Raw genomic sequence first — 18,975 nt, 5'->3', positions numbered from 1 at the left:
TTTTTTCTTTCTTTTTTTTTTTTAAGTCTCAAAAACAACCCCTGGACCTGCTTTAAATATTATAGTTTAACACACTTTTTTTCTTAAAATAAATATGCATTGTTGTAATTGAAGGTGCATTCTTTCATGCCATTAGATATGGTAATCGAAATTTTTAAAATTTTTAACCAGATTGCATAAAGAACCAGTTCAAAATATTTTAAACTAAGTAAAACTTGCTTCTAAGGTTATCTCAATTTGTTGCCACACTGTTCTCAACTTCTAAAGCCATTTTGCCTTTCACCCTTCCAAGCACCTGTAAGTACAAGGGTTAAGCTAATTATCCACCTTACATCATATCTTTTTACATAATTAACCATGAGTCTAACAAGAATCTCTCCTTCGGTCCTTTAGTCATTAATATATTCAAATTTGATGAAACTAAAATATTTGACATTACTAAAGAAATTTTTTTAAATTTCTTTTACTTGTTTCAGTCATTGGACTGCAGTCATTTCTGGGGCACCACGTTGAAGGGTCTTAAGTTCATGAAATCAATGCCAGTATTTGTTTTAATTTTCTTGTCCTTATTCTATTGGTTTCTTTTTGCCAAACTACTAAGTCACTGGGACATAAACAAACCTACACTGATTGTCAATCAGACCACACTTGCTCAAGATGATGCACAATAGAACTGAACCTGAAGCCACACAGTAGTGAAGCAAACTTTAGTGCCTTGCTTTTGTGTATGACATTGAAGCCATCCAACCTGTTTGTATTGTGTGCTTGTTTACTAAAGGAAGGCAATTCTGAAATGGATAACTTTCAAGTTGACATAGGAAGCTTTGGGTGTGTGTGCGTGCACACATGCACATAAAGGTATGCCTGTGTGGTTAATTAGTTTACTTCACAGTCTTGTTGTTTCGAGTTCAGTCCTACTGCACAGCAAATGTCTTCTACTATAGCCCCAGGCTAACCAGTGCCTTCTGAGTGAATTTGGTTGAGTAAAACTGTCTGGAAACCTATGATATATGTATATATGCGTGTGTGTTTGTGTTTGTCCTTATATCACTTGACAACCGGTCTACACCCCCCCCCATAAATTAGTGGTTCAGCAAAAAAAGAGAGAAAGACCATAAGTACAAGGCTTTTCAATATGTACTAGGGTTGGTTTGTTTGACTAAACTCTTCATGGTGGTGCCTCCAGCATAGTTGCAGTCCAATGACAGAAATAAGTAAAAGAGTATTGTACATATTTCCTTGTACATGACTTGGTGTTTTTATACACTCAGTAATGGTAAGATAACTGTGAATTGAATGTTAAATGAACCATGAAGTTGAGCACACATTCCTGTATTTCTTGGAATGTCAAGTGCTGAAAATATATGTTGGTAATTAGGTTGATGGGTGATGAACTGGTTGCTAATATTTCTTAACTGAAATATGTGCTAGCAGAACTGTAACAACTATAATTAGTTAAATAATTGCAGAATTGCTTAGTTGTTAATCAGTTCTTTGGAAGTTTGTTATTAATTCCATCTCAGTCAACCTAAGATTCCTAGATTGCAGGCAAATCTCCCTCCAGTCATACTTCATTGTCTTGCTGAAGGAAAAAGTACATTGAAATAATGTTAGCTTAAATACACTTTATCTGAATAAAAGATGTGTTGGTCACAGCTGGAAAGCCTTTGCTCATAAGCCTGCTTAATGTGGGCTGACCTGCAACTCAATTACAGCAACTGTTTGATCATTTTGGGGTCGTAAATGAGCCGGTACGTAATACTTGACCTGCTGAAGTAGCAGTCAACTCTTTCCCAATTCACACTCTACTACCTCCTACAAAAAGTAATTGGTTGTTGCTGTGACATTTTTCATCAAAGATTGGCATGATCATTGCTGGCGTAGAACTAAACAACAGAACCACTACATCTCTTTAGAATCCTGTAGTTATGTCTAATGACTAAACTGTCTATGTGTATTAATTAATTTACTTCTCTACTAGCAAGATTGAGATATCTGTAACTATGTATTTATTGGGATTGTCCAACTGGCAGGAGAATGAGTTCACTAAGTTCTTGACAGCCTCTCTCATGCTGGTGTTACAAGACTACACTCAGTACACTGTCAAGTAATTGACAATATTAAGGAAATCCGTCCACAAAAATTAAGCCAAATATGATAGATAAAAGCATCAGTCTATGAGAGAAACGGCTCCCAATAAGAAATTAGACAACCTGTCTAACCTATGCCAACATGGAAAGTAGAGGAAATGTAAATGAAGCATGGGTCCCAGCAGGCTAGATATGCCTTATGTCTAGAATCAGTTTGTTGTACACTGTCATGTAATAAAGGTGGTGTGTATCCAAGATCTCTTGGATACATTCCATTTTATAATATCTGTGGTATATTAGCATTCACTTCAATAGAAGAAATCTATGCTCAGAAATAAAGTTATGTAGAAATGTATTTATTTTCTTCAATTAATACTGCTTTAATGCTGTACACTGGAGCACATTGTTAACTCTAATTGTCGCTTGTAACATTAACACTTTGTCCAACCATGTTTTTTTGTGTTAGTTTAAAAAACAAAATTGGTGTACCCTGTGTCCAAAACCGAAGTGTTTTGATATGGTGATGATAGGCTTTCACTATTATTTTGAAGCCTCCACTTGTTTGATCGATGATCAATTGGACAACTTATTCGTTGAATTAGCATGTAAAATGGTGGAGTATTTCACTCACACTTAAACCCTAAATGTAATTCTCAGGTAGAATCAATGTGTCACTGTGTCTGACAAAACCAAGCATTTGAATTACAGATACAGTAGCTGGCATGTTTCTATACAGTATTTGTCTATCCAAGTTTAGCATAAGACTATGGTAAGTACTTTTATCAAATTGTCACATGCTGGGATCAAACCTGGGACTGTTACTGAGTGAACTTCATACCCACTTAGCTATACCTGCATCTACTAGTATTTGTACAATATTATATCATGCCAAGGGTTTGAACATGGAATGTCACTTAATACTGCAAACTGTTTTGTCCACCATTCCACCAATTCTTTTTAGAATTTAAACAAAATGAAAAAAAAAATCTTGCAAATAAATTATAGGAATTAAATAAAATGGAAGTGTATTTTTATATAAGTATAGAAAATTATTAGCAACTACATTGTGGAAGAATCATTGTAGACATTTAATTGCACACAAAGTTAAATTCACTTCTAATTTGAATTTATTTTATGAGTATGAGTTGTCAAAATATTCATTGCACAACTGTGAAGTTGGTTGCTGACACAGCTCCACTACAACTTGTGTTAAATGTTAAAATGGATAGTTGCTCAGCAGCTGTTGTTTCTGATTTAGGTGCAAGGTCAACAATTTGGATGAGAGTGGGTTTAGTCAATAGTATTAACTACAAAAGGATGAACGGCAAAGTTGGCCTCAGCAGGATTTGGACTTAGAGCCAAAACAAATACTGCAAGGCATTTTTCCATGCTCTCAATTCTACCAGCTTATTTCCTTTTATTATTATTATGAATGTTAGTAAATTTGCATTTGGATTTTTGATGTAATGTTACATTAGATGAAATTTTATATTCAAATGATGCTTTAATTTTGAAAAGGCAGGTTATGTATCAAAAGAGTTATTCTTTTCAAAATGATCTTTGGTTAAGTTGCTTTGGGTGTTCAGTCTTTTAGTTTTGACTTTTGAATTGGTAAGCCAATATGTTCCCTGATTTTCTCTTTTAGTATTTTTAAGGTTGATTTCTTTTATAGCCTTTTGATAAATACTTTTCTGAACTATTGATTAGCCTGTTTGACTTGTCAGTGAGCTCAAATGTCCATGCACAGACACACACACACGTGCATGTGGCAAGTGTTGAGAAGTTTGCTTCCCAACCACATGATTTCAGGTTCAGTCCTACTTTGTGGCACCTTGGGCAAGTGTCTTCTGCTATAGCTCCAGGTTGACCAAAGTCTTGTGAGTGAACTTGGTTGATGGAAACTGAAAGAAGCCTGCTGTGTGTGTGTGTGTGTGTTACTGTTTACTTGCTTCGACATCATATGATCGTTCTGAACATACAAGCCGCATTTTCATTTTCAATCTATTTTGGAAACATGTCTGGCTCGGGGGAATATTACCTTATTTGGAAACAGGTTAGGATTGGTGACAGAAATGGCTAAAGACCATAGAAAATCTTCCTCAATGAATTTCATCCAACCTATGCAAGCATGGAAAGTGGATGCTAAAATGATAATGGTGACGTATGTTTATTTTAATGAGAATGAACTAGCAGTCTGTTGTGAAAAGTGCTCCCATGTTTTGATAAAAAAAATAATCTATGCATAAATAAAGCGGCCTTTATTCAAAATGTAAATATGTGAATTAAAACAGCTGATTGTTTAGTTTGACTCTATTGATAGCTACCCACCTGGGAGTGCCTCAGGTTTTACAACAGTCCTTGTTATGAATTGTTTGTATTTAAATTAAAACCTTCTATTAAGTTACATTCCCAACACTAGCTTTGACAACAAATAACTTATTCTCTTTTATGATAAACCTCCCATAATTATTATCTTCAAAATTAACTAAAACCCATAGACAGTGTATTTCATTAGAAATATGGTCACCAAACAGTCAGACAAGCTTTAAATCTTTTGATACCAAACCATCCCTATTAAAATTTCATATTAATTTATGTTCCAAACATCAGCTTAACAGTGTATTTCAAAAGTTTTAATAGAATGTTGGTTTATCCACAGTCTTAATCTAGACTGTCCATTGAGTGGGAACATGAAACTAATAAAATATGGACACTGCTGAAGTGAGTTTTCTATACTGACATAGATTGGATGGTTTTGACTGGAGCTGGTGACCCAGAGTAATGTGCCAAACCCCAGTGTCTGCTTTGGTGTGGTTTCTATTGCCAGATGCCCTTTCTAATGCCAACCACTTTACAGGGTATACTGGGTGCTTTTTACATGGCATCAGCAATATTGAGTTCATCAAGTAACTCACAAGACAAGACCCATGACCAAATGTGTATAGTATTGAGGGAGATGACATTATGTCAGGTGATGAGAGGATGGAGTATGATAGAGGAATAGCGAATAGGGGTCTTGCTGTAGGAGAGATACATGGCTACCCTAGCTGGAAAAGAAAATAGTGGTGTTGTCTGATCCTTTACTTATCGTTGTGCCAGAAGGATTTGATTTTCCTATTTTATAATGACTGAGGCAATGATCAAGACCTTTGGCATTATGTTGTGCTTGAGAAGAAGATCCATCAAGCTGGGCAAAATTGCAGTCGTAGCAGATACCAGTGTCGCGCAAATTAGCACCCATGCCAGTGGCACATAAAAGCACCCATTACACTCTTGGAGTGGTTGGTGTTAGGAAGGACATCCAGCTGTAGAAAATCATGCCAAATCAGACTGGAGTCTGGTGCAGCCTTCCAGCGTGCCAGCCCAGTCAAACCGCCCAACCCATACCAGCATGGACAACGGACGTTAAATGATGATAAATATACAATTTGTGTGGTTGATATGGCTGACATCTCTTACTTGCATTGTCTTTTTTACATTATAGACTGGACAGTGGAAAAGAAAAACTGTTCTATTTCAATTAGGGAAACCAGAAAGAAAAATAATAGTGCCCTGCAAGTAAAACAATAAATTCATGATTCACTGATTTCAGCTACATGCGATATTCTTTCTAAGCTGCATGGCCACTCAGTTGTTGTATGAATGCTGCAGCAACCAATATGCTGCCGTGTGTCTCAATTTACAAATACATGTTTCATAAACTGTATGTAGGTTTAAATGCTGCATAGTAGCTTTGAATTTCAAATATTTTCACTAAGCGCAGGCATGGCTGTGTGGTAAGAAATTTGCTTCCTGACCACATGGTTCCAGACTCCATCCTTCTGTGTGGTACCATAGGCATGTGTCTTCTGCTATGGCCCCGGGCCAGAAAGCATGGTGAGTAGATCTGGTAGACAGAAACTGAAAGCCTGTTGTGTATATATGTGCATATGTTACTGTCCGTTTGCTTTGACATCGCATGATAGTTGTAAATGAATGTTACCATCGTGCAAGCAATATCCTTTGTTCCTAATTTTCAGTGAAAACATATCTGGTTATGGGGAAATATTACTATAATTGGAAACAGGTGAGGATTGGTGACAGGAAGAGCATCCAACTGTACAAAATTTGCCTCTAAAAAATTCCAAGTATGGAAAAGTGGGCATAAAAATGATGATAATGAAAGCACAAAATGTTCCACTCAGTGGTTAAGAAAAATTAGAGGGAATGTTGTGTAATCATCATCATCATCATCATCATCGTTTAACGTCCGCTTTCCATGCTAGCATGGGTTGGACGATTAGCACAAATAATTATTTCTTAACACTTTTTTCCTGTAAGATGATGGAAAAAGTTCCCTAAACTGTAGATAAAGAAAACAAAAAGAAATTTTTTTGAAAAATCAAGAGATGAGGAAACAATGTTAATGATTTTGACGGCCGTCATCATGTGAAATTAATTGGTTTATGATATTTTTGAGGAAGAACAAAAATAAATTTAACCAGATCAAAACATTACTTGCTCTATTTTTTTTAGGTATACTAAGAATTACATCATATATATAATGAGTCTTTGATATAAAATCAATTTATTTATTGGTATTACTTGTTTATATATCCAGTGTTCTTAGCCTGTTTGTTTTATTGTGTTGGATGGTTTATTGTCATGACTGGAAACGTACTGCAGGCTATTGACTTCAATAAAGATTCTGGTTTAAACACCTTTAGGCAGGAAATGTTACTATATTCACTTTAGTCTATCTGACTGAGTCCTGCTTCTGGTTTCTTGTTGATTTATAGGAATTAACGAAAAAGCATCCAACTGAAATTTTTATATATTCCAATAATCAATGTAAATATCTAAATTTGCATCATTGTCCGACTCATGCAAACATGGAAAAAAGGAAACAGAATGTAAATGTATGGAATAATATGCTATCACCATTAGACGGCAAGCTTTAACCTTTTTGCTACCACATTTCCGTTAAAACACACTGCCTTTATTTCAATTAATTTTGAAAATAATAGAGTTTAACATAATATCCTTGCCATCATTAGGATGGTGTTTGAAACATAAATTCACATGAAATTTTAATTGAAAGTTTAAATTTAGATTACTTTAAACAGGAAGTTTGTATTGTAGAACCAAAAGCAGTCTCAGGCAATTTAGCATCAAAAAGGTTAATAGGATATTTCACAGTATCATTTGATAATTGTAAAGTTTGTTGTACTTCATGGCATTGAAGTACTTATGCTTACAATTACATGAGTTTTTTAAAAATCTGTTTCATGTGTTAACATGGCAACTGGGTTCATTTAATTATTCATTTATCCAGCATGCTTCTCTGGTACTATACTTGTTTTTTCAATAAGTTTCACTAACAGAATTGAAGTATTTTCAAGTGTGTCAAGACATTGCTTTCAGCTTTTCAGACTTGTATTCAGTAAATATTTAACAGCTAGTCTGCTGCTTCTGTAGTGAACAATATCTCTTACATATTGTCATAACAATGATTCCCTTCTTTGTGGTAACTGCTTTATATATCTTAAGAATTCTGCGATACAATTGCATTTAGTTGAGGAAGAACTACTTATTTCTTGAACAGATGTCAGTTACTGGGCCAAGTAAGGCCAATATTTGATGACATTTCACATTCTATTGACAAAATATCCTGTAGGTATCAAGTGGTCCATGTGATACCTGTTTTGACAACCATGTGGAATGTTTGTTGCCTGCTTAACATGACACCAATAGCAATCCAAACATAGGATAGGTGGATTCTTAATTATCCTCAGTTCGTTATTTAATGGGATAGGATGTGTTCTGTCGCTAACCCTCACTTGTTTTCATGCAAGGAAATATTTTCTCATGGCCAGACATGCTTTCATAGAATTATGGAAACAAATGACACTGCTTGTATAATGGTGATACTTTACAATTATTGCATGATAGCAAGATTGGGTGGGGGCATGTGCATGGTGGGGTTCTTTCATTTTCTATCCACTTAATCTCTTCACAAGGCTTATGTCAACTCGGCTATAATAGAAAATACTTGCCTAAGGTGCCAGCAGTATTAAAAACATGGTTACTTCATACACATTGGGTTTCTTGAATAGGTACAATTGACCCAAGACTGCAATTTTTTCCAGATTAGAATAACTGACTGAATTCAAGTCTGATATATCAGGTTTCTAATCACATCACACCTCAAGTTATTTATTTTATTAGTTTCAATCAACCCAGGTAGGATTTGAACTCTAGTACTTAGGTTCAAAATCTGGTTTTATTATCAGGCTCATCTTCCCACTTTTCTGAACTAATTTAACTGTTTTAATTAGTCCCAACTTTTTTACCATCTGTACCAACTCCATCATCCACATCACAAGTGGCTGTGTTTGTGTGTGTGAAGTCACCATGCTGAGCTTTTTATGTGAGTGCAATTAAATAATCATTTAAGTAGTGCCTTTCTTGAGAGGAAATACTATATTTCAAGAGGGTGTACAAGAGCTGCCTGTTCAAGAAGTTGAGGTTAGTTTGTTACTGCTGTTGTTGTTAATGTTGGGATACATGCTTTTTGATATTTAACTTTTTGATATGTTTCAATACACGTGTGTGTGCGCACACACGCATGCATACAAGTTGTTGGGGAAAAAATCATAATTGCAATTTAAATGGATTTGTAAAAGCACAAAATTTCTGAGCAGTAAAAGTAAAAAGAAGTGATTTTGTAATTATTTCTGAAGGCTGACAAGCTGGCAGAAACATTAGCACATTGGACAGCTCTTTACATTCTGAGTTCAAATCCCACCAAAGCCAAATTTTGCCTTTTATCCTTTTGAAGATGATAAAACAAAGTACTTGCTCCTCCTCTTCAGAATTGCTGGCCTTGTACTAAAATTAAAAAGAAAAAAATATTTATTTTTGAATGTAGGTATATTTCTTTAAAAACTGTGGAAATCTTTTTTTATCATACAAAATTCCAACAGCATTTCTGTTTAGTTGTACCTCCAATGTGTAATGTGTATGTGTTTGCAGCTATAGTGAGTGGAAGAATAACAATAATCACATTGTGAGTGATTATTGTTCTTGTCACATCTGAAACACACTGCTTCCTCCTTGAGACCCATAGGTGAATCTTATTTAGATTATAATTTACAAGCGGATGAAAGACTTATGAATGATATAGAGGTGAAATGTAGCAATTCAGAGCTAGGCAGACTGATCCATTGAAAGTTCGAGTACCATTTTGTTTCAAATATAATAGAGTCCTTGGGGCAGAATATAATTATTAGCCCTTTTTCTATCAAGGGACTTGTATACCCAATAATCTGCAAGCTACCACTTTCACAGTGTAGTAAGTAAAGTGTTAGAAAGTCAATGAGTTAATATTATTTATGATTAAAAGATGAACAGACGTGTGTGAACATGAAGGTTATTATTCTCTCTCTCTCTCTCTCTCTCTCTCTCTCTCTCTCTCTCTCTCCCCCCCACTCTCTCTCTCTCTCTCCCCTCTCTCTCTCTCCCCCCCCCTCTCTCTCTCTCTCTCTCTCTCTCTCTCTCTCTCTCTCTCTCTCTCTCTCTTCATTGTGTATGATGTTGAATTTCCAAAATATCAAAAACTGCTTTGATATTTTAGTTTATACATAAAGCAGTGGCAAGTCCCAAACATCATTAGATCAGAAATAAGATGACTACAGAAAATTCTTACTTGCACAGCAGAGTCTGTCCCTTTCCAGTCTTTACCTCCTAAAAGTTTCAATTGCAGTGCTGCTACTACTTGGACTGCAATACCCACTTACATTTGACTTTATTACTCCTTGTTTTGCCTGTCTGTTTTTTTGTGCTGCACAGCTTAAAGAGTTGGATAAGTATCTCAGCTGCATGCACAGTGCAATGTTAGTGGTGCAATATAAAACTGCAAAATGAGTTGAACTATAAGTAGATCTATCAAACAATTTTTAGATTAATAATTTGTAAAAGGCCAAAAGCACACATTGCCTGCTTTAAAGTTTGTGTGTTTCTTATCAGTTTCTAGGTTTATACTTCCTTTTAATCTTTCTCAAGCTCATCTGTCATAGAACCAACTGCGAACTTTATCATTTGACCCAACCAAACCAAATAGTGTCTGAATATTGGTTCAAGGCCCAAGAGAAGAGTACACTGTCGTTTGAGTTGATCCTAGTAATGATATACGACTACAGACGAAATTATCAAAGCTGTGTGTCCAAATTTTCTGTAAACACCTCTTTTATCTATCATCCATTGTTGCATAGATCAGAAGGAATTTGTTGAGGCAGATTTACCAACCCTCACATGTTTCCAAGTAAGGTGGTATTCCTTCCATAACAAGACATGTTTTTCATGAGATACTGGAAATGAACAACACCACTTGTATAGTAGTGAGGCTTGTTTACAACCATCACATGATTTCAAGACAAGAGTGCAACACACACACACACACACACACACACACACACACACACACAATGGGTGTCTTTCAGTTTCTACTAAATCCACTCACAAGGTCCAGAACTATAGTAAAAGACACTTTGCCCAAGGTGCTGCACAGTGGGATTGAACCTGAAACCAAATGGTTGGGAAAGTCATGGACACAAAACTGGATGAATGGGACAGCTTGTCAGGATAGACTGTACTTGTGATTCAAAAGACCACCCTTGTCACACAGTATCACACTGATTCTCTTTGAGAGTTATTTGTAGAGTAGACGTGCCTGTGGAATACTCAGCCACTTTGCTTGCTAACTCAGTAGATTGTTCAGTTGATTGAAAACTAGATGCTCATATGTTGAAATCTCACACGAGTCCATGTGAGTCGGGGGTGGGGTGAGAGAGAAGTGAAATAACAGATTTATTGTTTCACAGTATTTAGTTTTCCCCCATCTGTGAATTCAGACCTCGCTGGAGTTTATTATTTATTTTATGCCCATGGGGTTGATAGAATAATATCCGCCACACACTTTACCACAATTTGAAGTCTTGTTCAAATGTGACAAAAATCATTATTGTTTACTTAGAAGTCTTAGAGATGACCCCAGGTAGCTGGTTGACATCTTTTATGATATATTGCCCCATTAACTCACCTTGGTGTCATGCTGTGGTGGCTGAGACTTATTGGGTTGCTAAACTAACTATAATCATTATTTATTGCTTATGTTTCTTGTGGGAGTATATAACGGAGTGAATCAATCATTTGTATATTCTGTTGACCTCACCTCACCCACGGGAGTAATAGACAGTTATTATTTACCCCAGCAGAGCAAATTGTATCTGTTATATAATTATAATCCTTCGAAGTAGTGGCTGAAACATTGTCCTAGTCGTATCAAGAATCATCACTGTATGTCACCTATTTCTTCATAACTTATAGTGGATGCACAGCAACGCAAGACCATAGGTTAAAATCCTGTGTTGCATCTATAGCAGAAATATATATATATATTTCATTACAAGACAACCATGCTTTTTGCCCTACCGGAAACAGCAGTCAATTCTCCTTCAAATTACATCATTCTTTCTACCTTTAAGAAAATGAAAAGGAAGGACACATTATATAATGTAGTCTTAAATACATTGTATCCGAAAGCAAAGACTGAGTGGTCACGGCCAGAATGACATACCTCTGTTTGATCTGGGGCTAAATGACAATATGCGTTTCTTGATTGTCGCTTCCTTCAATCAATTTGACTGTTGTGTCATTGGTCGCTGAAAGTTTACCGATATTTGAGTCTTTAAAATGAAACCACCCTCATTTCTTTGATATGAATTCCTTATTTTAAAGTTATCTAATTTAAAACCTTCCATCAAAATTTCATGTTAACTTATATTCCAAACCAAATAATGACGACAATGTTATTTGAATAAATTCTTCATTATTTTCCAAATTATTTGAAACAAAGGCACTGTATTTCAGCGTAGATATGGTGACAAAAGGGTCAACCAGCTATATAATGTCATATAAACTATTGCAGATGAAATGTTTAAAGCTTAGGGACCCGGGTATTTATTCATTTGGGTTGAGTAATTTTTAAGTAATGGTTCAGTTAGTGAAATGATTTGTTGTGGAATCACCTGAGTTTGGTGTTTCAATAGGTGATTCCTTATGTAATCACATGATTCTTGCACAATTGCTGTTCAGCTCTGATTGAGTACACCTGTGATCATGATCAAAGATGTTCCAGTGTTTTAGATATATCAAAGGCTACCTGATCTAATGTGCCCTTCTTTTTCTAAATCGATACAGTATGATTTTAGGGGTGTTTTACTGGAATCTCTAGCAGTTAATGAATATTAAAAGGAAGTACTTTTAATGAGTTTCACTTTCTGGGGCTAGTACTCCATTTCATTTATTTTCAATATGTCCTTGAATGATAGCTTGGAATCTCATATTATCTAACAAACTCCTGGAACTGATTATGGAAGATTTCTGTAGTCAGTGAAAGCAGAGAAACTCCTCGATTAACTAATGCTAGCTGCACATTTTAGATTTGATGTATTTAGAAATAAAATTAAATGATATTGTAAAACATATTGTTTCTATGTTGTCATAAATGGGACAGGTTTATTATACAACAGAAATCAAGTATACAAAATCTTTTTGGGGGTCTCTGAACTTTCACTTAGTTCCTTATGTTGTTATAACCCTAGTTCTGATCTGGTCCTGTTACAATTTACAAGTTAAATAAGAACATAGAGAGTACAATATAATGTGTAAATAATTGCAATAATTATCAATTCTAATCAAAATAAACAAAAATAAAAAAAAAAAACACCCAAATTATGTAGATGTTATCTATGTATATATTGCTATTGTTTACATTAATTTAATTTTCTGTTTCTTTCTCTTGTTTTTAGCAGCAACAAAGGCCTCCTAATCCAAGTGAATCGTATTCTGGTTTGGTTCAAACCAGTCAAAGATTTGAACCTGTCAATAACATGCCCTCTGGGTTACAGTACTCTGTGCAAAATTACCCGTAAGTATACAGTTTTAACCAGATAAAAAAACCTTTACTTGAATTACTTAACACCTATTCTGAGAGCTTCATCTGTCCTTTTTTTCTATCAGATTGTATTTGTCTAACATCCCTTTACATTAAGATCTTGGCCCTTAATCCATATATCATTTATGTTTGTTTGATGCTGTATTATAAAGCTAATCTATCTCTAAAGACTCATAGAGTAAAGCTGGGGCCAGGCAGATAAAATATACTCCCTAACTTGTAATAATTCAGTTGGCTGTTACACTTATAATTTTTTTCTGATGGGAGATGAGGTGGTGAATTCAGCACTGAACGACAACGTATCTAGTTGGGGGTGGACAACATGGTATTGGTAATAGACCAATCTATTCATTAGTTCTCTGGTCTATATAAATTTACCATTACTTTATGTTATAGATCGAGGACTCTGTATGTTATATGAGTCTTTGGATCTTCCCCTGGAAAGTTCCTGTTGAAGGTGCAATTTTTTTTCCAGCAGCTTACCCACACATACCTTGTCCACATCACCAATGTCGTTTGCTGTGGGGAAAAGGCAAGGATCTATACTGCTTGGTGTCGGTGTCATTGCAAGTATTGCCATCCTAATGTGAATAACCAAACAGATAAATGTAGATATGATGTTCTTACTATTCTGCCCATCCACCACTCTTGGCTGGTACTTTATTTATCAACCTCCTGAAAGGATCTCATATAAAACTTGTTAAAACTAAGTTTAAAAACTTTCCTGCTCTTTTCTGAAATTTTAATGAGATTCCAGACTTAATACATTCTCTTTTGTTTGTACACAGGGTGAACCCGAGTAACCATCACACACCACATCATAGTCACCATGGAGTACAACAGACGGGACATCTCTCAGCCAGTGTACCCCCGAGCCAACAACAGGTAAATAAATCATTGCTGCAATCATGTGTCTATGTGTGTGTGATGTTCATGTAATTTTTTTTGAAGGCCATCAGGCAACTAAGTGAAGGTGGTGGGAAGCTTAGCTGTCACTCACAAGTGAGTGTGACCTGATAATTTGTGCAGCTCTTTTGCTAATTGTTTACGTACCTATGTAGTTGCAAAGTAATACAGACACAGTCATGGCACTCGTTCTTGACCTAGCAGAACATTGAGGATATGTCAGCATGGGGGAAAGAGAGAGCTGCATCGGTATCTGGTTGGTCCTCATTTACAGCTGAATAGACTGTGGTATTTGCACTTTTGCAATTCAAACTTAAAACTGGTACAAATATGTATTTTCTGTATTAACAACTTCATATGGATTATAGTATTTTGGTGGTTACACATTTTGCAAGAAAATTAAAATGACATATTAAAATGTTTATACTTAAAACCAATCACCACCTGAATGAAAAACATGAGATTTTGGTTGCTCAACACTAGCGCAATATATACTCGTAGTATGTAAAGTTACAGATATTTTTCACTAAACTTTTCCCAAATCTTTATCATACTGGAAATGAACTGAAACACACAAACAACCTCGTTGTCAGAAATATAATGACAATGGGTTAAGTATATATAAGCATTTCTGTGTGTGATCGGATTCATATGTATTTTTTGGAGAAACTGGTTCTTTTGATATCTTGCGAAAATGGTTGTTTTCAGTGTAAAACATTCAATGGGTTTTGTCTCCAAAGTTATTTCCCTTCTTTGTAATTCTAATGAAGAGAGGCAGTGGTCCTAGCTTTTCAGTTCTTAATTAAGAATCTAAAATAATTGCATGAGGTTAAAATATGTTTGGTACTTGGTTTCAACTGTTTATTGCAAGCCAGTGATTTGGGGCAAAATTGGAATAACAGGGGGTTTTTCAAAGTACAGTTATTAAAGAATGGATAAGAATTGTGCAATGTGTTTAGTATTACTAGATTAGATATAACAGAATGTACATGTATTGAGTAGGTTTAAGGTGGAATATATTTTGAATAGGCACCTTTGTTGTTGTGGTGGTGGTTACAGCAGCTACTGCTGTTGTTGTTTTTTGAAGCAGGCAGGCCACTGTGTGTGTTTACATTAGAGATTTTGTGATTAACCTCTCACTGAACCTTCCTAACCTGTGGCAGAGGAAGACCCAGGTATGGTTCTGAGGTAATTTCTAATAGAGCCAGTGTTTGGCAGATGCAATAACATTGAGTTAGAAATGCTAATATTATACCATGTTGCAGATCTGTTCAACCCCATATCATGTTATGGTAATGATAATTTCTTCATATTAGCTATCAGCCACTTTTCCTTGTGCTCTGATTCCCCCATATTCCCAGCACCTTCATTCTAAGCTACTTTCTGTCTAATATGCCTTTATACAACTGCCTCTGTTCTTAAAAGTAAGAACTGTTTGTTTCTATTAGAATGCAAGGAACACCAAATCTCGCACACTAAGGCAGTTATCTCTATTGTACAGATTAGTCTTAAAATGGTTATGGTTATAGTTTCACCTGATCACGAGTAGGAGTAAAGTGGCTTAAACTCACACTTTGTGTTGACTACTTACTGTATTGACCCCAGATAGATAAAAAAAAACAAAAGTCAACTGGGTCAGTATTTAAATTTAGAATGTAAACCAATACTGCTGGACATTTTTTCCCAACACTATTATTTCATCCACATCCACACCATATCAGGATGCAAAAGGAAGCATATAATGATATTGATACAGAGCATTTCAAAACATTTGTTTAACCCATGTTACCATATTTTTTATGAAATACACGGTCTTTGTTCCAATTAATTAATTTGGAAAATAATAAAAGAATTTATTGTAATAACTTTGTCATTATTAAGTTGGTGACTGGAACATGAATTACCATCGAATTTTGATGGAAAGTTTGAATTGTGATCATTTTTAGACAGAGAGTTTATGTTGTAGAACCAAGTGTGATATCAAAAGGATTAAAGATTGTATGTAATCCTGACACGTGGGTGTTTATATTATGTTTAAGAACAATAGTGCAATGTGCATATTGATAACAAATGTATACTATGTGGTTATTGTTGTGACTTAGGCCCAGATCAGCCCTGGCTGGGTAAACTTATGGTAAAAGGTGTTTGTTTTTGTTTTTGCAGGATTTTTTTTTCAGACATGCTGTATCCTAGAACTTATCCTGTGTGTCCTTCAATTTTTTTTTAAGCACTAGAATGATTAAGAGAAAACCATAGTATTTGAACTTGGTGCAAATACTAAGTAGTTAGAGGTGACAATGTGTTAGTCATTAATGTCAGAATGTTTCTGATGTAGGTAGTTAGTGTTGGATGGATCCTAGATGATCCACATGTCAGAGCCAACATCTTTGCTTTTGTCAACATGTTTGTGGTGTGTAGCATGGAAGAGTTGAAGCCTGATTTGTGCATCAGACATCATGGAAGCTGAGAAGTGAAGGGGTCACATTTGGGTATTAGGGTGTTGTTTTCATTGATTAGCCATATTAGATATGATTTTGAGAGGTTAACATTTTTAAGGACAGTATACTCAGTTAAATATTTCAGATTAATTAGTTTGATTAAAGAAGGTCAGAGAATTAGTGAGAAGGATCTAACCAGGGAACTTTGTTTCATTGTTGTAATAGTGGAAGACTATCTGTAACATATGTTGAATGTTTGCTTATGTTTCTGAAAGAAGGGGCTCTGTATATCCATGACATTTGTAGGCCTTCTGAGACCAATGAGATTGACACTATTAACATTCATTTTGAGCTGTGATGTAAGTTGACAGCTGTAGGCAAAACATGTCCAGAAAGGCAACTCCAAAGGGCCAACATTTCTGAGGAGAGAGAATTAGGCAGAGTATTTAGTGGGTGGGTTGCAGACTGGAAGTGGCATAAGGCCAGCAAAGATCTCTGAAGTAACTACAAAAAGCAATGGGGAGGTAGCATGTGTAGAGAAGGTTGTTTTATTTAGTAGCTGTAATTATCATGTGGTGTCAAGTGATAAATGATAAATGTTAATTAGTTTTTATTGATAGGAAATACAAAGATACAAGTTTTTTATGAAACCAGGTTTTTAGTTGTTGTTTAGCTTCAAGTCAGTCTTCCTTAAATAGACATATGATCTAACATATTCAATCTGACAATCTTATCTTCTGTATATCAGGAGCCTCACTTGCCTTTTTATACCAACCCATTAGATGCTGCTGTTACTTCTGTGATACAAACTTCCTATTTCAAAGTAATTAAAATTTTCCATCAAAATTTCGTGTTGCATTTGTGTTCCAAACACCAGCTTGGTAATGACAAAAGCTATTTTTCTAAATTCTTCATTAATTAAAAATAAATTAATTGAAAAAAAGTTTATTCCAACAGAAATATGATAACGAAAGGGTTAAGACTGTAGTATTTCATTTGAGGGAGATTTGAGGCTATTTCTATCAGATTGTATAGTGGTTCCCTTGCTGACTTGGCTTAGCTGTCTGGTTTAGCAATTTGAGTTGACAGGCAGAGTTTGTTTATGTTAACCCATTACCTCCCATAATTCTATTAACTTGAATTTTTTTATGAAACTTTGATTTCTAGCATAAAACTGCCTTAGAAACACGCTGGAATGATCAAAATAACATTTTAAATAGAAATAAGCGAGATATTGGGTGAAAAATTAGCAAACCTCATTTGAATATCAGAGAAATATACCTAGTAGATATAACAAAAAGGTTAGATATATGTGTAAATATTGACAGATAATTACAAAATTTGTAATTTTTAAGTGATCTCATATGAGATCACTGATAGGTAATGGGTTAAGTAAATTTCAATAGCATTGTATAAAGTGAAACAACTAGTCCTTATTTTACTACTCAAATGTATAGCCTTAATGTTTATCTCTCTTTTTTTTTTTATGACACCAATTTTTTTGTTAAAACATTTAGGAGTTAGTCAGATTATAAAATTGTGGGATTTAGTTGGGTTCTGGATGGTAAGGCAACTTACTTTCTCCTACATTTTGTCTTAGGACATGTAAATAATAGAATCAATGGGTTAACCCTTTTGCGTTCACAGCTGCAGACAGCACTGGATATTGATTTACTGCATTGAGGCAAGCAGAAAAACAAATGAGGCAATTTTTTTTTAAATGGCTTTGTCCATTTAAGTTTTGTGACGTATATGGAAATTTGGAGACTGCCAGCTGGTTCAGCCTTGAAAGTGTCTCAAGAAAGGTGATGTCAAGAAGCTGTGGTTTGTGGTGATTGTGAGCAATGCTACTGTTTGCTGTGTGAAGTAAGATGTCTAGTTAAAACTGCAAAGGAAAAGTTTACAAATAAACAATACATCAGATGTTCTGAGAACATGTAAAGTATAAACATCTGCAGTGTTTACCTCCTCTAAGAAGGGGAGATTTTTTGAGATAAGTAACGTATCAGTTGGTTGTTCAGTTGTGGTTATTGTTACTGTTTATTAATACTAATGATATTAATAATATTTCTTTCTAAGAAAGGGACAAGGCTTGAAATTGGTGGGGGCGGCTAATCAATTATATCGATCTCAATGCTCAACTGGTACTCATTTTATCTACCCTCAATGGATAAAAGCCAAAGTCAACTTTGGTGGAATTTGAATCCAGAAGAAATGGCTCTAAGCATTCTGTCTGTGCTAACGATTTTGCCAGGCCACTGCCTGTAGTAGTAGCAGCAGCAGCAGCAGCAGTAGTAGTAGTAGTAGTCTTTCTAATTTTGGCACAAAGCCAGCAAAGAGATGAGAGTTGCTACATCAACTCCACTACTCAACTGGTACATATTTTGTCACCAGTTTGATCAACTTCCTTTCTGTTTCCACAATGAGCTACAACTCCAGGATAGACTTATAGCATTTAGAGATCTAGAGGTTATCATTAGGGAACATCCATGCAGAACCCACCAGACCACTATAAACATTGAAATCACTGAGGATAATAACTTCT

At 35.2% G+C, this 18,975-nt stretch overlaps 1 protein-coding gene across 19 annotated transcripts in view; it reads left to right on the top strand.

Moving 5' to 3' along the window:
* LOC106881986 (paired amphipathic helix protein Sin3a) overlaps positions 1-18,975 on the top strand; it is a 163,094-nt gene that overhangs the window by 103,459 nt on the left and 40,660 nt on the right. For all 19 annotated transcript variants that reach the window (XM_089366089.1, XM_089366082.1, XM_089366078.1 and 16 more), the window contains exons 3-4: positions 12,941-13,059; positions 13,875-13,971. In XM_089366089.1, coding sequence (XP_089222215.1) covers positions 13,022-13,059; positions 13,875-13,971 — 135 coding nt within the window. In that variant the 5' untranslated portion in view covers positions 12,941-13,021. The remainder of the gene's footprint in view (positions 1-12,940; positions 13,060-13,874; positions 13,972-18,975) is intronic.

This window comes from Octopus bimaculoides, chromosome 18 (genome assembly GCF_046866305.1).
Source record: "Octopus bimaculoides isolate indiv1 chromosome 18, ASM4686630v1, whole genome shotgun sequence".
NCBI lineage: Eukaryota > Metazoa > Mollusca > Cephalopoda > Octopoda > Octopodidae > Octopus > Octopus bimaculoides.
The sequence above is the reverse complement of the archived record's forward strand: the minus strand, read 5'-3'. Positions and strand labels throughout refer to the sequence as shown.